The sequence below is a fragment of the Brienomyrus brachyistius genome, chromosome 9 (genome assembly GCF_023856365.1).
Source record: "Brienomyrus brachyistius isolate T26 chromosome 9, BBRACH_0.4, whole genome shotgun sequence".
NCBI classification, from domain to species: Eukaryota; Metazoa; Chordata; class Actinopteri; order Osteoglossiformes; family Mormyridae; genus Brienomyrus; species Brienomyrus brachyistius.
Genome location: NC_064541.1, coordinates 12,797,450 through 12,824,094, shown reverse-complemented (window position 1 = coordinate 12,824,094; position 26,645 = coordinate 12,797,450). Strand labels below are relative to the sequence as shown.

Sequence of the window (26,645 nt, the reverse complement as noted above, 5' to 3'; positions counted from 1 at the left end):
GCTGCCCCCATACCCACTCCAGTTACACTACTGTAATTCACATCTGCAGGCTTAGATACGACTCAGACGGACTGACTTGCTAAGCCTTTTTAGGAAATTACGCTACTGGAGATGTCGCTGTGTGTTTTTGCATGAATATTACATTGTTAGCATATTAGTGTGTATTTTGTATGAATATTACCCTGCAGTAATATTATTGTATGTTTCTGCATGAATAGTACATTGTTGAACTCAAAACTGGGGATGTTTCTGTGTATTTTTGCAGGAATATTCCATGCTTACGATGGTGCTGTGCATTTCTGCATGGATAATGCAGCGGGCGCATGTTAGAGAGTACATTGTATGAATCTTACATCGTCATGATGAGTGTGTACATGTTTTTGCAGGGATGCAACAATGTCAGGATGCTACCAGTTATCTCACCGTTAATCCCTCATAGTCCAGCGTTAACCTGCGAGTCACCTCTTGAGTTCAGTGAATAAAAACAGCAACACTGATACTGGCCGACACAGAACAAAGGCGGCATGACACCAAATGTACAGATTCCGCATCACGGCACACGGACGTCTTTGCTGTGAATGTGGGTTCAGTTGCCTGACCAAAGCTTTCGCTAAGTTAAGGAACTCCAGGGAAACACAGCGGGGAGAGACCAACAGCGGAGGAGGAAGACGGAGAAAGCTGGCAGGTGGACTGAGGCCGTGCCAGGCTGGCCCAGGCCGCACCGCATGGTGGGGGGTGCTGTTCGGGGGGGGGGGGGGGGGGGCACCCTCGCCAGGAAGCATGGCAAGAGGAGGGAAGATCAAACAACGTGGACTGCGGTGCTCCAGCAATCTGCTCTGCATTAATGTGCGTGCCAAGGAGTGCCCGGACCAGACGCCAGCCGCTGAGGGGGTGGGGAATCCAAGAGAACCCCTCACCCCCCCACTCCCAGCAAAACCTAACCCCCAGACTCCAGAGTCTGCCCACGGAACCGGCGGACGGATGCGGAAACGAGCGATGGGGCGGACGTGGAGGATGCGGGAGGGTGATGGACCCCCCCCCCCCCCACATCCAGGTCAGTCCGGAACTTCAGTCTTCATTAAACACACGCATTTGGCAGAGGAGGAGGAAGAGGAGGAGGAAGAGGAGGAGGGGCGCCGAGCGCGCAGCTGACAGTTTGGCGGCGGCGCCAGCCCAGCCAGACCCGTATCTGTCAGGACGGGAGTCCGGGCTCCACTGGGCTGTGCACCCGGCCCGCCAGCCCGCTCCAAGAACCCGGCGCCGTATCGGCCCAATAAAAGAAGCAGAAGGCAAATGAGGCGACGGCTGCCATGTCCCCTCGCAGACAGATGGTGAAATTAGACAATATGCTTTCCAAAATTACCCTGAAATCACATCCCCGCGCGTGCCGGGGGTTTGGGCCGGGGGCTTGGGCCGGGGGCTGGCAGGCGGGCGGTGAGCCGGGCCTCATTGCCGGTGATTGATACCGGCCACGCGGGGGTCGCGGGCAAAGCCAGTGGAAGCTTGGCCGGGCAGAATGGGGGCTGGAGGGGGGCTGGGCTTTGGGCAGGCGCACATACCAGCCAGCCCGCTTTCTCAAGCACGTCCGCAGGAATCAATTTGTCCTGCGGGATTCTGGGAGAAGTGTCGAAGTGGAAGGGGGTGGGGTGAGATGATAACATTTTTGAAATGCAGATTTTTAAAAAACTTTTCCCAGACAGCATTTATTTTAAAACATTTTCAGTTTCTTTTATAATTTAAAATGTAATCCTGGAAGGGTTTTTCAGGGTCGTACTCCGTACATTTATTATAAGTCTATTTTAATATTTTAATTCAACATGCATATCTAATAGGAGGCTGAGGACAAAAGGCGCCTCAGAGGTAAACCAGAAAAAGTCCGATCTGGTACCAGTCCGGCCCAGAATGTGTTGAGAAGGAGCAACTGTCAGATCTGCTCTTGGTGGTTAAGTTGCTGCTTAGTGTGAGATTATCACTGTATCAGTTGCGAACATCACAAAGCCTGTCTTTTACATCCATTTTAAAACCTGTTTCCTCTCCTGTCCCCAAAATACAGTTTCAGTTACTTTAGTTCCTTTCACGTGATTCTCGTAACGTTGTCGTAGGCATTGTTGAATATAGTCTTGCCAACGGAGCTAGCGAATAGGTGTGGCACAGTGGTTAGTACTATTGCCTCACACCTCTGGGACCTGGGTTCGAGTCTCTCTCAGAGTTCCATGTATGTGGAGTTTTATGCATGTTGTCATCGTGGGGTTCCCTTGGGGTACTCTGCTCCCACCGTCTAAAAACATGCTGAGGTTAATTGGAGTTTGCCTATTGGCAATAGGTGTGAGTCAATGGTGTGTGAGTGACCGGTGTGTGACTGTGCCCTGTGTTGGGTTGGCAGCCCATCCTGGGTTGTTCCCTGCCTCACACCTATAGGCTCCAGACCCCCCCACAACCCTGAATAGGACTTTACAGAAAATGATTGGACTCACAAATATTATCAAAGCCACAATATGGGAAAAGACATACAAAATCAAAGGCAACACCACTGGTCTCCCAGTCCGCAGGATCCGGGGATTCTGCACCAAAATCCTATAATTAAATGTAACTTTTTTTGTGGTGGGGAGGGGGTGCAAGAGTTAGAGTCGTATGAAGAAGTAATTTTTCCGGAAAATTCCTCAGTTCCGGTCACGCTCCACGCAGGCACAAACGAGGTTCTACGCAAACGGACCGGCAGCCGCGCTGTGCTTTAATGAGCTGCGATATGAGGGGAGCTTAAAACCAGTGGGAAATAACTAGCTGGTTTAAGGTGAGGAGCTTCTGACAGGTGATGGACGCTTAGAAAATGTGTGGGGGGGGGATGCAGGCCGGATAGGTTAGACATTCTTAAACATTCTGGAGAAACGCCCACCTCCAAGGAAAGCCTCAGGTTAGCCTGAAGCATTTAGCAGCCGGCGGGGGGGCTGTGCAGGACCCCAGCATTGTGGGGGCAAGCAATGGGGGTGGGGCGTAAGACCAGACACGAGCGGATGTTCAGATTGTCAAGAACTTTTAAAAAATGTACATAATTTCCCACACAGACCTCAATCCTCTAATAACGTGTCTCCTGAAAAAAAACGTACAAGGATTACCTATCTGCAAATCTGCTTTGTATGCAGAAAGTGCCGGAATTATGGAAATGAGCGACTCTGTCGAAGAGATGGCGTGCATCAAAAGGGAACCACATTCCGCGCGAGCCGATTAGTCCGGAACATTCCAAGGATCTCGAGTCGTTTATAACTCCTCGTGGAATCCGTAATCGAGATTTCCACACCGAGCGGGAAGTTTGTGGCTTTGACACAAAGGAGCAACGTGTAATTCTACGGGGAACTGCGCGCGTTTGTGCGAGGGACAGGCGGACAGAAACCGCTCCATGACAAAAAAGAGGAAAACAAAAGGCCGAGGATCCGCCAAACGTAATTAGATATCTGTAGATTTTATTGTGCTTAGAAACGTGAAATTAATTTCTGACACATCATCTGTTTTGAAGTTGCATTCGTCCTCGAAACGGAACGACACAGCAGCTTGTGCAGCTTCACCTATTCAACATCCCGTGTTTATTTAAACTAATTGTCTTGTCGGCCTCTGCTAATTATAATGATTATGTTTAATAAAAAGCTTATTGGCTTACTTATTCATTCCATTACAGTAAATGTGACATGCAGAAATACAGCTGTCAGTATGTAAAAATGGAGAAACTCTGAAATCAAATGAGGGTGAATTTAACTGTCATGAGGTCTTTGACACTAAAATGGGAAGAGGGGACATATTTTTGGGGGGCGCCGCCTACGTCACCGGGCCTGCGGCTCAATTCCTTTCCTGAAGCATTAGAGGGAACCATGAGAATAAATGTAGGTTCAGCGTGTTGGAGATGTGCGGGTGTTTCCAGAAGGTCATGGGTTGAGATCCCGTGGCCAGCAGGATAATCGTATCAGCAGCGGGCTCTTGAGAAAGGCCCGTAACCACAACGGCTCTAGAGACCTTGGCACTTCGGACAAAGGCATCTGCTAAATTTAAAGTTGCGGTAGTGCTGTTGTTATGTCTTACACAGTCTGACACCTGTGACGAAAAGCTGACAGGAATCTTCATGCATTTCGATTCAGTTTAGCGATTCACACTGCACCACATTACATCGATGACGATCTTATACACACCAGATTTTTTATGTTTTGGTTAAGAAAAATAGTCACTGCATCGACTCAGAAATAATGACGACGAAAATCTGAAAACCCTAACCGGTCAAAAGCCATGCGGTGCCCTAGGCGAGCAATAGCGCCCCCCCCCGCCATCGATCTGAGGCAAAGTGAGTCTGGCATGCCACATCAGCGCCCCCTCAGAAAATGGCGCCCTTGGCAGCTGCCTATGTTGCCGAATTGGTTTGCCGGCACTGCTGAAAATGCCTACTGCAGGAGGAACCGTAGACGGCGATGTCACCTGGGATTTGCCGGCCGGCGTGGGTGTCGGGTTCGCGATCGTGGCCCTACAGCCAGGGCAGAATGCTGCCTCATACCAAGCTGCTCTACATCGCCACCACTATTTCATGTTTTTAATAGCCGCCATCTATGCCCATGCAACTTTGCATGACCTTGCTAGCTGAATTGCAGTGTAAAATTCATTCAGCTTGTGCTATAAAAGGCCAATACATGTTATCTACATTATGATTATAATTAATATTTCCAGGAGACCAGGCCGCATTATTTACGAGGAGGCCCACGGAAAGCAGCGTAATAATCTGCTACATATTTTTATTGATCAGTTGATGAATGGCTTTATTGCACCAAAGGGGAGTAGAACCTTTCACTGCCGGATCGGACGAGTCATAATTATTTCGCTGGCTATAATGTCCAATCTTTCATTAGGCCATTGTTTGTGTGAACCTGAGGTTTGGCGTTCTGGAAAACCCATTACAGGGGCATCCTATTCATACCGTGGTAAATTATAGGCAGACAAAAACACAGATGCATAAGTGTGCACACAAGCACACACACCAGACACACACGTTTGTATTCATATCATTGTGGGGACTCTCCATTCATTTCTATGGGGAAAACTCTAATCCTAACAATGACAACCTTAACCCCCACCCAGCCCTAACCTTAACCATAAGTGACCAAACAAAATATGAGACTTTTGGCATTTTTATTGTGTTTACAGATTTTGTAAAATTGAGTTTTATAAAATGGTCCCCATCATGTTAAAATAACAGGGCTTTATCACGCATTCGGTCACCACAATGTAATATATACATCACTTACACACACAGACGCGCACACACACACACACACATTTGCACACCATCATCAAGTGTCTTTACATCCCCAGGCCTGTAGGGGGCAGGCCGATGTAGAAGTTTTAAGCAGGTCACTATCACGTCTCCCCGCAAAGAAGCAAACAAACACACATCGTTCGGCCACCTCCCGGGTCAACGTCATCTCCTTCTTAAGGCCTCACCAGCCACTCAAAAAATTTGGAGTCACCAAATGAAACCCCCCCCTAGCCCCCCACCAGTCTGTTTGATCTCCAGTCTGGCAAGAATGTCATTTTATTCACCAAAATCTAGTGCAAGGCCCCAACAGATCTTCATAAATATTAATGTCACCATGCAGATATAAGCGATAGACATGCTTTAAGAAAAGAGCGGTCTGGCAAGAAGCAATCAGCTTAATTATCGACTCACAAAGTATCTTTAAAGCCCCAATTAATGAATTATTACGTGGGTCTTGGGTAGTTTAATATATGTTTTAAACTGTGAAATGAAACTCATTGTGTCAAAGATTAGCGCTTAATACGATAATTGTTTGATAACTGAATATTACGTACCGTCTTTCAGTATCCTGTCCACATGGCTCAGATTACACCACATGATTTCCCATTTTGTAAAATCGAAGTTAAACTGAAGTATCCTTATCGCTTGCCTGTGCGATATCTGTTCTGGCAAACCTAATTTTTAAAGAGGCATATTTTTGAAGAAACTACAAGATGTATCTGGGCTGGGTTGTACCGAGTATCAAACGGCCATGAATCGCTCGCCGTTCCACCCCACAGATAATTGCGGCCTCCCCTTTATAATTTCGCAGAAGGAAAAGTCCTTATTCGTCCCTATCTCGCTATTAATCCTCCTTGCAAATCCTTGATTATTTCCCAACCCTTCTTCTGATATCGCCGGCTCAGTTCGTCATCTTTGCTCACTCCTCCGCCACGCGGGCCGCCCGCCTCCTCCATCGCGTGTTTTGTTTTTCATTTTAATGAACAGTTGGATTCTTTTATTTCTCCACAAGTGCTGGATTTGCCTTATCACCCCGGTCCCTTTGAGGCTTGCCAATTGGTTTTATCCACGGATGTATCATCTCTTATGATTCCTCTTTTTTTATCCAGAAAGAAAAAGAACCACTCCGTCAACAAGCCTCTCCGGAATGGGAGATTAGAAACCTCAACATCACCTACCTTCCAGTGCAAACTCCCTACTGGTTTCTGTAAAACTCAATTAAACATGTCCCTGCTGAATTTCACATTACAGTACATTAAACAGGGATTCTTCAGGCATGATGGCAGTTCTCAAACCTAGCAACTTGTGGAAACTGCTTAAACGCTCCTGTCTTTGGGGCTTATAGCCTTTAGTTGATGTAAAAAGATATACAAAGGCAAACAATATATTTAATATTTTTTATTTCCTTTTTTATAAGAACCTTAATTTATTCATTAACAGGGCCAATACCACATCAAAAAAAGCTAAAGCTGTATGACCTACGCAAACAATACTTTCAAATAAAGAGAGAAAAATATAGAACTGGAAATTAAATGTAAAATGTAAATATGAATCATAAATTTATTAAAAATATATATGTCCCATAAATTTCTGCGTGAAAGTTAGCAAGCAGAGCCAAAACAAATGTGATTGTTTAAAGGAAAATTCCAGTATACTGATTTCAAAGGTTCATGTTGTAAACCATAGTCTGATAAGTCCAACCAGAATTTAATATAGCCTGTCCATCATTGGGTGATATGGAAAAGAATGCTGCAAGAGGATTATGGGACATCTGCACAGCGTACAACAGGAAATCCAGAATTATAAATATCAAGAACATTTCCAAGACTGACTTATTAGTGGTTCTTTTCTGTAGTTTTCATTTATTTTAAGTGAGTGAGCAATGTTACATCTAGAAATAACAAGCCAGCTTTGACCCTCACCGTGAGTGAATGTTCAAGCGCAGCAAGGCCACATGCAATACAAACTTCCTCTGTCAGTAATGCAGACAAGGCAGAGAGGTAAGTTTATGCAAAGAGTACATAAGTTTCAGCCTGGTTAACAGCGGAAGAGGGAGGATCACTTTCTTACAGTCTTAACTGTTTCCTGCTCAAAAATCTCTATGCACCGGTGACTTGCCATAGAACCATGGTGAAAGATCCCATGAGATCATGGTTAGGAAAAGGGGAAATCAACAAGAGGGAGGGATGCCCTTTCTTCATGGTGTCTCAGTGCGATACATTTACCTTCTGAAGGAATGGTGACTTCACATTAATAACAGAAACCCTAAAATCATTTTCACAATAACAACAGATCCTGACCTTGCTCTCACATTATTTTCCACTTTCAAATTTAAGGGGTTCAGTAAGTTAAAGTTAACTTAATCTTAATCTGATTCTGAATGTACTTAATCACGAATTTTACTTAAAAATTTACGTCAAATGAAGGCTCATAAGGCCGTCATGCAAGCTGCCAGCTCTCTTTGAGCAGAGCTGCAGCTTAGGAGTTGTAACACTCCATGACGTTAAAGCTAGATGCTTCCTGTTGGCAGCCTGCTCTTAGCCAATGGGCTCACAGACATGTGCCAGTCACCTCCTCTGTCGTCATGACGATGCACGGAGCAAATGGATTAATTCTGAATAAATTATTCTGAGGAAACTCTCATTCCCAGGCAACACATAATAATAATAATAATAATAATAATAATAATAATAATAATAATCTCTGGCAATAGTGTCAAATCCAGGGATGCAAAATCAAGAAAGAAGTGAAGTTATACCGTGTAATTATCCCTGGTCTATACATGGCAAACTTCAAATTTCTTTGAATATAGTGAATAAATGCTTTGGATTATGTTTACTAGTGAGCAGAATGGAATATTTTCTGATGATTTGGTGTTTACTCAAACATTGAATAATTCATGTCAGAAACCATAAACATATGCTCTCGAAAAAAAGACTGACTTTGCAGGTAGAAAATATATTCAAGATGGACGCATAGCAGAAGTTCTGGTTTTCCTGTCATTGTAGATATGCAGCAAACCAGCACTGGGAATATTTCAGAATAGAGATCCATTTTTGTGCAGCGAATCAATCAGAATATAAATCATCGAAACACCAAAATTCGAAACACTTCAAAATTGCTTTGTGCAGCACATTGATCTGTCGGTAGAGATTTTTTTCGTGTTTTTACACGAGCGAGTGAGTTTTCCCAGGTGATGTGTGTATGCTTTCGCTGAAGGTGCGGAAAGCATGGCATGCTAAAAACAATAAAATTACATCAATTTAATATAAAATGGATTGGACTGGAGGGGCACGCTAATTCAGTATTATGAGAAAATATTAGCTTGTATGTTAAGATGTCACCCGTTAACCAGTTAGCTATTCCTACTAATAATATCCATGAAAAGAAACACGAAAACAAGAACTATCGAGAAAATGATAGATTCTCTGCCTGGTCTACAAACAGAGAATAGCGAGGTATACTTTCCTAATTCGTGACATGAAATATTACCTCTGCCGGTCGACAAAGTACACCTGTTAGGATGGCAGGACAGATAGCATCCATCCTTATGGTGTAAGAAACAAACAAACAAACGAAAGCTCCCCGACCTTTGACCCGACACAGGAAGTACAACTGATAAGCCAGTACCAATTTCTTTTCTTTTTTTTGAATAGCATTTTTCTCTCCTTGGCCCGGGGTTCACCTTGCTGTGACAGTGCCCTTCTATTAAAGGTAGTAACGGCTGCCAACTTGCCTAAGGCTCTTTTTTTTATATTTGTCAGTCATGAAAGAAGAGGAAGATGATAAATCTTGTTTCCAAAGCTAAGGGCCTCTATCTCTCCAACAGAATAAAATCCAGTCCAAAACACTGCCGTGTGCATTAGGAAGCAGTGGATTTAAGCCTTGTCCTCCCTGATCAAACCAGGATTTATGAAGCATCATAATTCCCGACAACATCCAGCAGCTTATTAATTTAATATATTTTTGTCCGTTCTGTGATATTCCGAGGCTTGACAGTCACTCAAGATAAGCAGAACCTCTCCGACAGGATGGAGTGCATATATATTTCACCGTTCGCACATTCTTCTTGAGCTGAATAGCTTAAGGGGAAACCTCTGCTGCGCTTTCTCCATGATCTGTCGTTTTTTTGTTTTTATTTTTTTGTCTTTGCCCTGAACCTCACAATTTCTGGGGAGCATTAAATCCCAGTAGGAGTGTCTTTTGCCGGGTGGCTGCCTGTGCCCAGTTATGCCACACAGGCCCTGTGTTTGACACACAAGAACACTTTGACTTTGGTGGCTGAGATTTGACTCCTCACCTGTACCGTATGACGGCTCTATGTTTAACAAACGGATTATTACGATATGAGTACATTACTACTGCCTACGATCCCAGCACATTATGCTCCAATACCGGGTACACCAGTCCTGCACATTCATTGGATCGTATTGCCAGCCTAGCCTCATGAATGCCTGGCCACACATACGTCTAACCGCGCATAGGACTAACCACACATACGTCTAACCGCGCATACTACTACCCACACATACGTCTAACCGCGCATACGACTAACCACACATATGCCTAATCGCGCATACTACTACCCACACATACGTCTAACCGCGCATACGACTAACCACACATATGCCTAATCGCGCATACTACTACCCACACATACGTCTAACCGCGCATACGACTAACCACACATATGCCTAATCGCGCATACTACTACCCACACATACGTCTAACCGCGCATAGGACTAGCCACACATATACCTAACCGCGCATACTACTACCCACACATACGCCTAACCGCGCATACGACTAGCCACACGTACACCTATCTGCGTCTACACCTAGCTGCCTGTATGCCTATCTGCATGTACACTTAGCTGCCTGTTTGCCTATCTGCGCATATGCCTAGCTGCCTGTATGCCTATCTGCATGTATACTTAGCTGCCTGTATGCCTATCTGCACATACGCCTAGCTGCCTGTATGCCTATCTGCGCGTATGCCTAGCTGCCTGTTTGCCTATCTGCGCATATGCCTAGCTACCTGCATGCCTATCTGCATGTACGCCTAGCTGCCTGTATGCCTATCTGCATGTATACTTAGCTGCCTGCATGCCTATCTGCGCATACGCCTATCTGTACGTATGCCTATCTGCGCATATGCCTATCTGCACTTACGCCTAGCTGCCTGCATACCTATCTGCACTTACGCCTAGCTGCCTGTATGCCTATCTGCATGTATACTTAGCTGCCTGCATACCTATCTGCACTTACGCCTAGCTGCCTGTATGCCTATCTGCGTGTACGCCTATCTGCGTATACGCCTATCTGCGCGTACGCCTAGCCACACATACGCCTTGCTGCACATACTCCCATCCGACTCCTTTACAGCATGTTTGTGATGTGCCATTTGCCTCACTTCTAGGCTGCTTCTGACCAAAGCATCAGCTAAATATATGTAAATATAAAAATAAAATTGAAGCAAGTTACCTTCACTCATACCAGTTTTTAATCTCTTAATAATAATAATAATAATAATAATAATAATAATAACAATAATATTTATTTACTCAGAAATACGTGGATCAATGTGCAGGTGTGCCTGTTTGTGTCCCGCCCCCCAACCAGGGGGCTGACTGGGAAAATCTCCAGGCCCCTCACAGCTCTGATTAGTGGTTAAACGATGAATCTATGGATAAATATTTAATCTGTTTTTTTGGTACTCGATTGTGTCTAGATTTTTAAAATAATTTTCTGCATGTTAAATAATGGATATATAACACTAATGACTAACGATGCTAAGAGAGATGCTTGCCCCCACGCTTGTGACATGGGTGGAGAGCTTCCCTGCTTTGTCCTGCTGGCATGAGCCTGGCACGCTTCACCACCTGCACCAGATGCTGGAAACTCCGGTCTGGAGTGACCCCGGGGCTGCAGGGTTTCACGGTGCATTTTAATCAGGTTGGACTGTGGGTTCCATTGGAGCTCCAGCCCAGTGACCCCATCCCGGTCACCGTGGGGGGGGGGAGCCTGGAGCACGGCATACATAACCAACATGTCGGTGCCACATAGGAAAAGACAGGGAATACCCCCCTCCCCCAGAAAACTGTGGAGGGCAAGTCTGCACGCCAATGCGTGAGCTGGGGGCCCATTTCCGGGTCCCCCCCCCGTATCTCTGCCGGTTACCTGCTGTCTGGTAAACGGGAGGGAAAACCAGCACGGATGGGCAGGATGTAATCTCCGGGAGTTTGTTGATACAGGGAAACACAGAGGGTTCGGGTCAAAGGGATTAAAATGGTGGAGGCGGATGTAAGGAGGACGAGGCTGCGGGAGAAAGGCGTCGGAGCAGCAGGCGAGCAACCCGACAACAGAGAGGAAGCGGGGGATTACAGGGAATATGGCACGGATTCCTCCCAGAAGGGGAGTGACTCCAAATGGCATCGCAACACAGCATTAGCCTCTGCTATTCAACAATATGCAGGCTTAGGGGGCTAGGCCACCAGAAGAGCTGCTATTTTGGCACAGGGATCGAGGCGGGGGGGGGGGGTGGAGGGGGCTCACTGGTTGCCACGGGTGATTTGAAAAAGGTTCCGACAGGCAGTGGCAGGGAGGGACTCCGCACACCGGTTTGCCCTTGTGTGAAAACGCGGTCGGCTCGTCTGTGCGATCCCGCCTCCTGCAGGCCGCAGGTTTGAAAGTCTGAGTCTTGGGATGCGAGTTAAACGGCAGCGATGCATCTTACTGTTAAAGCGATCGGCATGATCTTACTCTCGCAGCTCATGGGAAGCATCTCAGCTACAAGTCTGAAATACACGAAAACACAACTCCACTAAAATAAAAACGCAATGGGGGGGACGCAGTTTTTACCCAGTGAAGTGATATGTTAATGACCCCTGTCATAAAAAACCAAGGCTGTACAATGACAACACACACTAGCGTTCAGGCTCACTGACAGCTCCGACACCCCACCCCCCCCTCAATGCCTCTGAGCACCTACAGCACCCCCGGTGCAACTTGATGTGCCTGCCTCTTGACCAGCGAGCCACTTTCTGCTTCTACGCTGCAGGCGAGACGAGGGACTCGTCAAGACCAGGCAAGTACGGCCCGCATCACCGCGGCCACCAGTGTGGCATGAGACACCCCCTCGCTTCATTTAATTTAATCAGCCAATCCGGGGATTCTACTGTCCTTCACTGCAATGTGGCGAGGCGGGGGGGCAGGGACGGGGAGCTTAAAAGAGCAGGAATTACTGAGATCATTGGGCGAGATTGTCTCCTGAAAATAAAAGATAAGTCCGCACAGTGGGTGGCTCCCGGTGTCTGCTCAGGGACTGTGCAGTGAGAAAAAGTGATATTGCACTGATACCACGGTTTAAGGGCCGCGCAGTTATTTTTTTGCAAAGTCAAGTGTACAATCAATAAAATGGATTAGCCGCAAAATTATGTAGCTATAGAAGGTTATCGCCGGCTTTGCTTGCATGGACACCGAAGTAACCTACAAAACAATTTCGTAACACCTCTACCTATTTCCTCTGTGAAAATCTGATTTTTCTAAATTGATGTTAGGTGGTCACAATACTGTGAATACAAAAAAAAACTCTCTAATTGAACCTGAAAGTGAAGAACGATAAACAGTGCCGAAACGCTACGTGAGCGTAAACATGCTAGTGTAGCTATACTGTATCTAGCCGTGATCCGTAGCTCTTCGGTAATTGGCCAGTCCCTCTGCGCTTGTATAACGGGGAAAAATAGGACCAATGATATCCTGGGAAAATATCCGTCCACCCTGTTAATCGGAATCACATTAACCTCCTGATAAAAACCGCTTCGCTAAGAGCTCCCCAGGACGGCCATCTTTGCTGAGGTGCCTTGTCCGCCTCGCGGTTCCCCTCCCTCCAGTCTGCTGCCTAGTCCGGTTATTTCTGCCAAGATATGCGGGTTCTAAGGCGAGGTGAACACTTATTTGCTATATAAAATGTCACCTGTAGTTTCGCTCATAGTTTCATGGTCCCAAGAACGTCAGGATGCTTTGAGAATCCACAAAGTTCTACAGTTTAGTGTACAAACATTCTGTGGAGGGTTCATCGTTCTAGAGCCACGCGTAGATGTTAAAAAAGCTAAATTAATAGCTAGCTAGCAGGGTCAGAAGACCGTAGCTAGTTAGCTGGGCAGCAGAACATGCTGCTTCAGCGTCTTCTAAATACGGAACACAGTTATTTAATATTTAGTGTAGTGACTGTTTAGGGCCCACGCATGTGTGTGGGTTTAGTGACGGTAAAAAAAAATGTACCTCTAAGCTAAAAGACAGTAAGGAAGCCTCACGTGTCTGGGTATGACGGACTGGATTTGCATGTTCCCTGTGTGTTTGTCTCTTCTGGTCACTGCAGTTTCATCCCACAATAAAATGCAAAACTAAAAATGTATTTTGTTTGGTTACTTATGGTTAAGGTTAGGGCTGGGTAGGGATTAAGGTTATCGTTGTTGCGATTATGGTTATGCCCATAGAAATTAATGGAAGGTCCCTATAAAGTTATGAATGCAAACACGTGTGGTGTGTGTGTGTCTGTGTGTGGATTACATATATAATACTAAATGTCCCCTACAATGTAATAAAAACTGTTGTTTTGACTTTGTGGGGACCTGAAAAATGGGATATCTGTGAATGCAATCAAAAAACTAAAAATGCAAAAGTGTGTGTGAGAACATGTGGTCTGTGATGGACTGGTACCCCATACAGAGAGTCCCCACCTTGTTTTCGGAGCTTCTTAAGATCCAGGATCACACAGCCCTGGATCAGTGGTCACGGGAGACGGGAGTGAAGAACGTGCATCTTAAGCAAAGAGGTCCTTTGTGTTTCAGAGGCACGGTGCTGGTTCCTGTCAGAGCATCATCTGACCGCCCACCCAAGTAATGAAGCCTCCTTCATTTAAATTCTCCAGCTGATCAAAAAAAACCTTGCAATCAAGTAAGTTCAACCACCCTTCCCTGGATGAAACTGTAGACAGTGTTTCTCAAAAGCCAGGGCAAGTTACAAAAATCACACCAGTTTCTCACCTTGACAACAAGTGAACCAGATGTCGTATCACTATTATGTCTTTTCACCCCCAAAAAATTCTTTCAAAGCAGCCAGAATAATTATTTCTCTCCGATACGCCTTCGAAAACATCACAGTGTCTTATAGGCGACGTGATCCTCTGGAAAGAGGACTCTTCAAAGATATACAGTAATCTTGCACACTTTCATTTAAATCAGTTTTTAATGGGACCACTTATCTTTCAGTTAAAGACCGAACATGCTTAGATACTTACACCATGAAAAAAACGAGAAATCACAGGCCCAGGGACAGTGTGGGATTCATCGGTACGATCCGAAGGGGCTGCAGGCAGCGAGATGTGAAACCTGACATGTATCGCTTACCTGCACACGCGTAGCTATCTGTCTGTTCAATAAAGTGCTCTGTACACCAAAGGAAAGCAGGAAACTGGAGAGCTGTACTCCTGTCGGCGCCATACCCCTGAGCTTTTTTGGAGTTTCACACAAACGCTGGCTGGTTTATTATGCTGTGAAGTGCACTAAGAACACTTCTATACTGTCACTATCTATAATGTGTACATGTGTACTCTCTCAATTTATGTGCAAGCTCTATAATACACACCGTATGTGTAGCTTTGAGAATAGATGTGACGGCGGTGAAATTAGTGAAGTGGCGCACAAAAAAAAAATTTGGTTGACATATTTGAAACAAAATGTCAGGTCACCTCGTATCAAGCGGAATATCTAGGTTTTCCCGTTAACAGCGGGACGGCCTTATCCGAGACGACAGGCCTCTCCTCTCCTCACGTTACACTTCCTGCAGGCTTTAAGTAGTGACGTGTCACCATCCTAAATACCAGCTTCTGCGCCCAAAAGTCTCAGGGGCCTTGGTGCCGTTGCCTTGACAACCAGAACAACTCTCTGTCAGCCGAAAAGCGAGGCTCCGCACCCCTGACAGCAGACTGACGGGGCCGGGAGGGTGGGGAAGCTAATTTACCCCGGTGGATCGATACGGAGGCATTTCTCGACATCGATTATACAATTATGGTAAGTTAAAACACGGTGGCCGAGCTCGGCTGCCGGCTTTTACAAAAGACACACTCACCGGAGCGGCCAATTTACCTTCGGTGGTTTATGCATGTTGGAAAATAAGTAAAATGTAGCAGGGCGCAGTGTGGAGAGAGATTACGGCGCCTCGGCGAGGGCACAATGTGCGCGGTCTATTAGCCGAGTCGCAGCACAATAGTGGGATAATTAACGGACGTGGCTGGATTCAGCGCCAGGCTGACACCGGCATGCACGAGCTTCATAAGGCTCTCAAACAGATGCATATTCGGAAATTCTCCAGCCTAAGAGGAACCCGCACAGCCCCCCCCCCCCCCCCCCCCCGGTGAGCCGGGCGTGAGGATGCAAAGAGGCTGCATTACACTGCAATGGTGACACAGAATTACGTGGGACCGTGGTCCTTGCACACAGGAAGTTTATTTTGATGCTGGGGGGGTTGTATGAGTGGGGAGTCCGCGGATCTGTACAGAAAGAGACATAGTTTTGTCACACCCCCACCATCGCTATGTGATCGATGAGGACTTGGCAGGTACAGGAAGAGCAGACATGCACCTTGATCCACAGACGAACCCCCCCCTGCCCCCACCAATTGAATTTTTATAAAATATCAATTATTACCATTACGACCTTCGCAATCTTCAAGGTGATCTGCGGAAGGTCGGCGTACTGGGCTGGTGTGTGCGCCATGTGGGGGGGGGGGGGGCATCTCGCACACTGTCCACCTGCCCGAGCAGGCCTGAGGGGGTGCAGCTGATTTTTTTTTTTTTTGAGGGGGACACATGGCATGTCAAAATGAGTGGCAACCCAGCGCACCAAGCCGTGTCAGCCCATGTGACCACCCCCCCCCCCCCCCCCCAAAGCAGTCACATGACTCCGCTCGACAGCCGGTACTTAGTCTCTCCAGCCTGACCGCGCACAGTTATCGTGGGGGCTCAGTGCAATCAATTATTGTTGCAGAGAAATCATTAATAATTTCCTAATGAAAACGATTCTGTTGATCTCTTGTATTTTAATTAGACATAATTACACTGCTGCTCAGAGCAGTGGTGCAGACTCCTTTAGGGTACAATTTTGTTTTAATACACTGATAATGAAATTTTACATTGTATTACTTGTTTAGTTATTATTCAGCTGCACTATGTCTCTGTGTTCGAGATAACAGATAATAATGTTAGCACCTCCTATTTCCTAGAGTATTTTAAGGGAAGGGCTGGAATTAAACAATTAAATTTGGAAATATCCCCCCAAACCATCATGCATGCACTCTTCCTTTCCCTATGCAAAAATACACAGCTTTGTCCAATGCCGCCCCCGCCTCACTTATTTAAAGCCATGCAAAAAAAAAGGAAAAAAGATTAAATCTTGGCATTTGTGGGGACTCAAAAGGAATTCTAAGTCTGACCTTGATTTCATGGTGTGTGTGTGTGTGTGTGGGGGGGCATTCCTACACTCGTAAATGTTCCTGCAAGGCTGCATCAGGGGGCCGAAGGGGCTGAATCCCAGGCTAACCTTATTAGCCAATGATGAATGTTGAATCGGTGAGTGACAGGGCAGTGGGCCAATCAGCTTTCGACTGGGGTCAGTGGTCCTGTGGCCGCGAGTTGGTCTGCATGTAAAGCGTGCATAAGCCCCCTCCAGTGGGGATGATTCAGGGGCGTGTGGGTCCATATACCACTGACACGTGACACTGGTCATTTCCCCCCCGGATAACGGTTTCTCTGGGGGCGATTTATATGTCTGACTACAGCCGGAATAAGAAGCTTAATCTGTGAAAGAAGTGGCCCGTAAACAGAAAGGTGTAGTGATGATGTGAAAGGGTCACATGGTCAGCGGAAGGCGACCAGGCATGATTCACGCCTTCAGTACTGGCATACACACGCATGAAGATCTGAGCACCGTTACCCATTCGTTCAGCGGTCTTCCCGTTGTTACCAGAGGATGTTAAATAATGACAGGCGTTACATTGTGATGGTTAGCTAGGAGTAGTAACTGACGTTATGACAGAGATTTGACAGAGTAGTGTTTTATCGAAGGATGTGGATTCGTAGCTAAACCTCTGTACGATTTTCTAGCACCCGGCTCACAAAAACACGGAACACGGGAGACCAGAAGCTGTAAGTTCCGCATGAAAATATAACCTAACCCTAACCCCTCTGAATACAGTGATACGGGTGTCCACACGGCTGTGACGTGTAATTACAACGAGCTGCCTGGCAGACATGTGACCACCCCCCTCCACACATGGCCGGGGGGAGAACTATGCCGCTCCAGGTGGATTTGCTGATAATGAGCCGGGCCGCAAGTCTGACCGTCAGCTGTCAGCTGCTGCCGACCGGCACGTTACCGAAAAGCAAGCAGTGAACGGCCAGACGGTAACGTGGGGGGGGGGGGGCGGCTCAAACCGGCCACAGGACAGCAGGGAGGTCTTAAATGAACCAAAGATGCTTCGTTAAAGAGAAGTGTGGCAATAAATTTAATACCGAATGCTGATGCGGTAGAACCCGTCCTGGGAATTATGGGACATGAGCTGGGGAACGCCATGGATGGGACCTCAGTCTGTAACATTATCGGCAACTCTGATGCTAATTCGCTGACATGTGTGTTTCTGCAGAGTGAGAGCAATGACGGAGCACCCTGCGAACAGGGGATAGGACTCGAACCCGCACCCTGCGAACAGGGGATAGGACTCGAACCCGCACCCTGCGAACAGGGGATAGGACTCGAACCCGCAACCTTGGAGGTGCAGCTACAGCACTACTGAGGCATAGCGCCAGCCCTGAATTGCACATATTAATTGAACAAAATATAAAAATCCACCCTGTTGTCCCAGATAATATGTGGAGGATTTTACAAGGAGAATAAAGTCGTATCACAGCAATATACCTCCAATAACCTTGGTAGTTTGATACAGTACTGAATATTATACTGTAGCGATGGTTGTGAATTATCTCGCACAATTACAATGGCAGATATCGCATATCAGCGATCTCATCCTGGATCGCAGTAACTGCATGGTAGCGCTCAAAGATCGCAAGCTCGCTGCCGTCGCATGCCATCCAGGAACAGCAATTTGCCAAGGTGACTATAAACGCATCAGGGGGGGAATAAAAACAGTCAAAGTGTCGGGAAGTAAATATTGAAGGCTTCCCTCGATCGGCCTCGACCACATGCAGAGAGGCGCGTGCCGTCTTCCCCGCCAGGAAGCCTTCCGGAAGCATCTGCACATCGACGTCCCGCAAAGCATCCAACGGCTTCTCGGCTGCCAAAGCCACAGCCGACGGGGGGGAGGAGCGGCCTGCACAAACGGGTTCCCACCAGGTGGCGCACTAATTGATCAACAGGACTCTTCACCCCCCCATGCACCCACGCAGTCAGCACCGCGATATTGCGACGTGAGCCTTGAGGCCTGTTAGAGAACTGGCCAGCATAGCGCCCCGTGGTGGCAAGGCCCAGAATGGTAACCGGGGGAACGGTCGCTTAAACGGTCACATGACAATCGGAAGCCACGCCCACAGAAGATTACACTCCAAACACTACTGGTTCTGATATTCATTTATTAGCCTTTTTTTTTGTTTCATACGTTTTCTCTCCCAGTTAAAAGATTAGAAGATTTTCGAGAACTGCATAATCTTCTTTAACAGCTTATCAAAACTTTAATGATTTGGTGATAAAAAGCACAAAGTTAAGTAGCCCGTTAAGAGGATAACTCCCCAGTGCAGTCGAGTGATTAGTACTTGAGAATCGGGAGACTCGAAATCCGGGTTGCAAATCCCACAGATGCCACTTATTCATCCGGAGAGTAAGGAACTCCATTCCATCCTGGAATCTAATCGTGGGTAATCACTCTGAAACTGATAAATGGTGACACCGGAGTCCTCTGCAGTCCCAGTTTGCATCTGTCTCCTGATTCATGAACAATTGACAGGAAGTGCTTTTCACGAGCAATAACGCTGTGGTCATATCTGTTTGTTTGTTGCTAACCCTTACCTTACAGTGTGGAAATCTTTAGCCCATATAAGGAATTACTAGAGAAACAAAGTGATAATTTCATCGTTCATTCCCGTGTTTTGGGTCAAGATAAAAAGAAATATTAGTAAAAAAAAAAATAAATGTAAATAAAATGTTTGATAAATGTGTAAGCAGGGGGCAGTTTAGTTGTTTCTGGGGTCTCACTTTAGGGCCCCTGCCTTCCTCCAACGTAGTGACTATTTGTGACCAACAGGGGGCCCTCATGGGGGCCGCAGAGGAATGTATGGTTTAAGTGTAATGTGACAATATAGGAAGGGAGGGGGGACAAAATGACCTGACATAAAAAGGGAGAACGCGGGATTATTGGTGGTTTTGTCAGCATGGTGCACGCAAGATAACGGATTTGAGCACGCTTACCTTTGCTGTACACGACGCAGTTGTTCTTGTTGTCCTCTGCCCCTTGCCAAGTCACATCCAGCAGCCACCGGGGGCCGGAACTCAGCAGCACCGGGACGGAGCACTTGGTCTTCTGCGTGGGGAAAGATTACAGACGCTAATCATTTGCTTATTTTGGTGATTAAAACAACTTTAATAACCGCAAGTTCCGTTCCTCTTCCCCCCCTCAAAAGCCATATATGGGCGGTTTCGTAAGATAGGACCCAAGTTCCACCATCCGCCTCCCCAGTGGGGGAGATTTGAGAAGGGATGGGGGCGGCGAGGGTGGGGTATGACTGGGGGGAGGCTGGGTTTTGGAAGGGGGGGCAGAGGCCCACTGCATGAGCTTGTCCCCGATCTGAATAGCAGAATTATCATCGCGGATTTTGCCCAGTGATACGATATCAGATCTCCGAGATTAGGGAGCATCTCTGGTGGCTGAGAATTATAAAGAGGATGCAGATGACTTTCAGCGAGAAGAAGGCGGTCGTTCAGAAGTGAACTTTAGGCATATTGTACTTCGCTATCGCTGGGATCTCACTATTTCCTGAGACGGGCAGGAAAGAATTTAAAGAATCAGGATCCATTTCAAAGGCCGATTGAGGTTACATTTTTATAATACAGTAGCAAATTATTCTGAATGTGTAACATCATTTTTCTTTTCTGCTCAGGTCATCCGTTGGTGCTTTATGTTATTTCTATAAAACGAAAACAGGGCGGGAGGGGTAGGGCAGACAAACGTACCCACACCATATATGGACATGAGGCCAGGCCTATCACAGCTTGCTCTATTTTTTAATTTATATTCCATTTTCCCCCCAGATAGCATTGTTTTAAACCACATCTCTTTAAGGAGAGAGCTTTTGGAAGCCCATCACCGCTGGGCAAAATGTCACGATTCCCAGGCCGTTACTGTTTAACCCCTGGGTCCGTCTTCATTAGGGCGTAACAGAAACGGGTTTTGGGTTGGGCTACAATATCGACACTTCATTTCTTTTTCCATTTGAGATCTCTGCCCACTAGACACCATTCATATCTCTAACACACATACTCCTCCAACAAGGCCCAGATGGTTACTAGTACTGGTAGACTGCATTACACCTGGAGAGGCGGCTGTCAAGGCGAGCTAAAAGCAGGGTTTATGAAATTACATGTCATATATGCAGGTATAACTCAGAAACACGCATGCATATGTGTGTGTGCGTGTCTGTGTGTCTATATCTCAGACAAAGGCTTTGCATTTAAATAAACTGAACTTTATTTGAATTTGAGTGTTTGCCATAGAGAAATATTATTGTACAAATATTGATATTAAGATATTCAGAAGTATGGTCATATGCATGCTTATGCATACAAGTGTCATGTACAAAGCTAAAAAAAAACTTTGTGCTGTTTTTCAAAACAGTACGGACACATTTTCCATTGTGGTATTTCGCTTTGTTTTTCTGAAATATGACACAGGACTTAAATACTGCAGCCGGTGAAGATCCCTCAGCACCGCAGATAACCAGCGCTGACCGGTGCAAATGGCCAGTTAACAATGTAATGCCTAATATCCAGCAAAAATCCCCCCGCAAAGCAACACTCTCGACAGGCTTGACTTTACCCAACAAGGCTGATTACATATAATCCCAGCGAACATCTTTATGCAGACGAAAAGACGGCTTCGCACCAGCTCACACAAAGGGGCACCGTCGGGTAGCACAATTAGGCTACATGTCAAAAAATCAAAGGCATGATCCGCGAAGAAGTCGTGCTCCATTTCCAAAGCAGATTGAATATCTCGCGAACAGTGAATTCTGTATTTTACTCTTTTTATTCCTTTGCGAGCCTCTTGCCCCCCCCAACCCCATCGACAGCAGAACGGAGCCCCCCCGGTCATAATTTAAGTCAGCTCCTGTTTCACATCTCAAATTGGCCATACAATAAACTGTTATATCTTAGCTAACCTGTAAATCTTATACCATCGGCAGAAGGGTAGGGAGAAGACCACCTGATTGTTGCCATGGCAGCTATCAACACTAAAAATCTGATTAACCCCTTTTCACAGACCAGACTGTAACCATCTCTAGTACAGCTGCACAAATCCACCCTTGTATGGACGGAGCATAATATTTATGAGTAATATTCTGAACGTTAAAGTCCAACTCTGTTCACGTTATTACGGACTGTAACGGAACGTTATGGGTTTAATAAATAAATGGATGTAAAAATAATCTGGGCATTTTTTGTGGTTCTTAAGAACCATGTTTTTCACCAATATATTATTATAATATCTCATTTTAACTGCAATATTTATACGAAGTAATAAAAAGAAAAATATTTCATTATTTTGGTTTTATTCTTTCCTGTTTTATAATGCAGCATTTTAACCTCTTTATCTTTGATTATAGAACGAGAATACCTGAAATACTTAAAATAATACAACAAAAACCATAGTTTTTCCACAAAATAATAATATCCATTAAATTGCTTTTTTCATCGTGATGTGGGGTTACGGAGGGAAGGAAAGGCTCGGGGTCAGGGTGTAATCTCCGTAAGCATACGCAAAATAAAAAAAAAAATGTATGGTTGACAAGGACGGAGGAAGCCTAACTGTTCCCACTACACAACATGGCCAAGCAACACAACCACATTCTTCGGGGGGGGGGCGGTTACATTCCATCCCGGTGCAAAATTCAAGAAAAGCCCAGATACCCCCACTCTCCTTCCAGTTTGCGTTTCATGCCAGATTCCGTCATAAGAACATTGCCCCCTATTGGCTACAACAAATACGCGTCGTGCGTCGTTTATTGGTGAGAATCTCCCCGACTAAAGATGGTTCCAGAGAAGCATCTAAATTCTTAGTAATGTAAACAGTAATAAAAAATTAAAAGTAAATATACTTATATAATATAAGTAAAGCAGAGCCATATGTGTGTGTGTGTGTGTGTGTGTGTGTGTATATATATATATGTGTGTGTGTGTGTGTGTGTGTGTGTGCATGTGTTCTGCACCTACTTACAGAGATATAATAATTTTCAATAAACAGCAGTTAAACTCGAATATCAAATTGCTGCTCTTTATGTGAGAAGTACATTGCTACAGCTTTCGCATAAAATACAAAATACAAAATAGTTCAATATAAAACCTACAATCGTATAATATAAATCCATAAACATACAAATATGAATGTGAAATTGAATTAATTAAAATATAATTTCGTTAAATGCAAACAATGTCCTAAAAGACCTCGCACTAAAAAGAGGCAAATCAAGTATCTGTACTGTGGTTAAAGCACTTTTCCCCTCCACAGACTGATTTTCGTATCTCTTTTTTTCCACCAGTTCCCTTTTTTCAGTAGCCTCTCAACCCCCCCCCCCCCCCCCCCCCCCCCCCGCGCGATGGCTCTGCTACCACCCGACGTGTAAAAGATACAGTGTGAAAACAGTGTAGTCAGCGAGGAAGTGATTACAAACCGATGCTCCAAATTCGCTATAAAATGAAAATCGATATTTCCACACAAGTTGCTGCAACATTAACGATAACCTCCATTGATTTTTTTTTTCAAGACTTAGGGCCCCGGAGATAAAATCTAATATAAATTTTCAGCAGCACGGATTTGGATCAGAGCGGAGTTGGCTGACGATAAGTTGGGGGCACATCTTTCAGAGTTAAGATTTTTTTTTAACCCACCCCCTCCCCCCTTTCAGTGGCATGGCTGTACTATTTATAATTGGCCCCGTGCAAGCAAAAGCCTCTATCAGGAATCTGTTCTAATTTTTATTACTGAGGAGCTAAAGCCTGTTCCAGATAATTTGGAAATTTCAGGGGAATTCTGATAGAGCTGATGGCACCGCCGGACCGACTCAAGAAAAGCGCTAACCTGTAATAGCCTGTGTGGCTGGGCTGATTAAATGCTGCCATAGATGAAAGACCTGCCATCACCGCAATAAATTAACCAATCACACAAATCCCAAGTCGCTACTAATCCTTCCTTGATACCATGATCCTCTGATCAGCTGAAGGAGGTAAAGAAGAAAGTGGCTTGTGACACTCAGATTCCTAACCCCTGGATTTTGTGTAAACAACCGGCTAATGTCACACTGACCATTTCACGACTGCTGGTTACTCTTAACCCTTAGTGCCCAGGACAGGGGTGACGCTGGGCTCTTAACGCGCTGCTGGGACTACTGGAGCAGACCTTCATTTGCATTTACCGTGAAGAAATATCACTGTACAAATACATTAAGAAATGAAGGGGTATAGTATGTCGCACGCCTAAGCATCCCTCCATATTGCAACAAAACATTGGCGATAACCTCTGACAGCAGTATCAGAAACACCCCCCCACCCGGGAGAATGCAGCCTGAAGAATATGAAGAAAGCCTGCAGCCACCACCCAAATCACCCGATCAGCCAGTGTACAGGTGCACTTCGCGGCAAACTCGGAATAGCCACCCTGCTGTTAGCAGCCATATTCTGCAGGGACAGGCTAGGTGTGCATCCTCCCCCTTCACCCCAGGGGTGTCCAAAGTGCGGGACGAGGAGAGATCTCATGCTTTCCGACTAGGGCGAGGTGGACCGTCCTGCGCGGAGGTGCGGCTGCGGGACGCAGCCCGGGGTCTCCGCACTGGCTTGATGCATATAACACACTATGCTGAAGCAGAGCCATTAAACACAGCGATGAACAGCCCCCAGTCCTGCCCGCTCCTCTGAACCAGAATAATTCACTGTCCTATCTGAAGGCATTACTGTCATTGACAGTATCATCTCTTTCCACAGGTGAATCTTGAATATTTTTTTCAGTACGAAGGGAAAAAGAAACGGACACGTTTTTATTCTTTATTTATCCACATTTCTTCTAATTATAGACCGAGTAATCAAAACCAGAATGGTTTCTATGGTATATTGAGGATTATCCTGAAATATTTGAAGTATGTCGTTATGAAAAATATTTACCTACTTTTATAGAAGTGATTCATTTCTTTAATGAACAACACAACGATACAATAACAATTCGCAGATATATTAATATTCTGCAAATATTTAGCGTGTTACATTACTTTAGATTAAACTGGATTCCAAGTGAAAGACATCCAGTTTCGATCTAGCCATATTCTCGTAATAAATTACGCATTAATAGCTAGTTTCCATCGAAGGAAATGTCTTTTAAAAAAACTCCTCAAGCTTAAGAATAAATCATCTTGGTTTCCAGAATCTTCTCTTTGGCGGAACACCGTGCTCCCTGATCGAAATTCTTAACTGATAATGAATGAATGGTTCCGATTTTGTTTCTGTATTATTAATACAGTGAGCAGACCGCCGATAAAAAAAAGGTCTGTACCTCTTTTTTTGAAGGTCCCGTTCACAACAAAAGCAAACTCATACCTTGATAAAGTCTGCTGCAATTAGTTGTTCACCACGATTAAACAAATTGCAAGTGGTCAACTGGAAATTTCATTAAGGTTCAGTCTTTCTGCTTCATTATCGCCTACCACATTAATATTTTCTTAGCCTTGAGGGTAGATGAATTGCGGGGGCCTTTTCTTGGTTAAATGGATGGCCAAAAATGACATTTGGACGGAACGAAGACAAGCTTCTTTGTGCATTTAATACTTCAATGAAAAAAAAAACATTTGTTAATGCGATTAAATTTAAAGAAAACGGCAAATAGACAAGTTCCTGAAATGATAGTACCGTGTACACATAGTAATCTATAAGGTTCAATTTTACTGAGGTGTTTTTCTATATTTAATTTCGCTCAGATAAAACTAGTGGAGGAAAACGCAAAAAGACACCACCAAGCAGCATCCCTCAACCAGCATCTGTTATTGGGAGGCTAAATAAGAGAAATATGCAAAAATCGCACCCTAATTCCCCTCGGAGACAGATCTTGGCTGCTGCCCTGTCATAAATCAGAGAATTTCGATATGAAATGAGGCAAGTTGCTCTAATCATTTCTGCATTTCAAATTGGATCACTGGCTCAATCGCCTGGCCTTTAAACTGCTTGCCTAAGAGCGAATGTGAGGTGGGAGATAATTCTGGAGAAATCCCCCCCCTCCCGCCCCCGCCCCGTGTGGTGCCGTAGCTAGTTTACTGCTTGGGTGCAAGAGAATGCCCCATCCACTGATAATTTGTCACTTACTGATATATTTCAAACTTTGTTCAACTGAAATCTACATTTAAATTTATTACAATTATAACAGCAGGTAGAAATGCATCGTTGGGATTATTGTCATGGAATATATATGAAATTTTGAATTCATTTCTTCCTACTAGTTTCAAAATATTTTAAATGAATTCAAGACTATATATATAATAAAACACTGACATGGAATTTGGAAAATAAAAGAATTAAGAATAAAATATTGACAGAATAAAATGATTGTGATACATACCTTAAATATATTTAAAAAAGTCTTCCTGAACATTCCCATAGCGCAGTAAAGAGGTGCAGTGTTATCTGTTAAATTTTAGCCCACCTGGAATATATATCAATTATTATATATAAATTTCTTAACAGAAAACAAATGCTGTTGTATACATCACCCTGTGCTAAATGAGAGTTTAAAATATAAAGTATAGTGCTTGAGTATGATGACTGGCCAGACCTTGACAGCATTTGTATCTATTTGTTTCTGGATTGAAATGGCTGGAGATGATGCAGCCCCTTTTCCAAAAGAGGAAGAGAGTGGGGGGAGGGGGGGACCAGCCTGTTCCGGTCAGCCCACATTCCGCCAGTGCTTCAGGCAATGATGAAAGATCCTCCAACTCCAGAATCATCTAGTTTAGCGGCAGCTCTACCTGCCCTTCAGACAAGATCTTCCCCTGAAACATGCTTTAAAAGTCTGGCATGGGGGGGGGGGGGGGGGGGGCTGG

At 45.2% G+C, this 26,645-nt stretch overlaps 1 protein-coding gene across 1 annotated transcript in view; it reads right to left on the bottom strand.

Moving 5' to 3' along the window:
• Positions 1–26,645, bottom strand: part of zfpm2a (zinc finger protein, FOG family member 2a) — a 118,050-nt gene that overhangs the window by 20,250 nt on the left and 71,155 nt on the right. Inside the window, exon 5 of the mRNA XM_049026614.1 lies at positions 19,765–19,876. Within this exon, the coding sequence (XP_048882571.1) occupies positions 19,765–19,876 (112 nt within the window). The remainder of the gene's footprint in view (positions 1–19,764; positions 19,877–26,645) is intronic.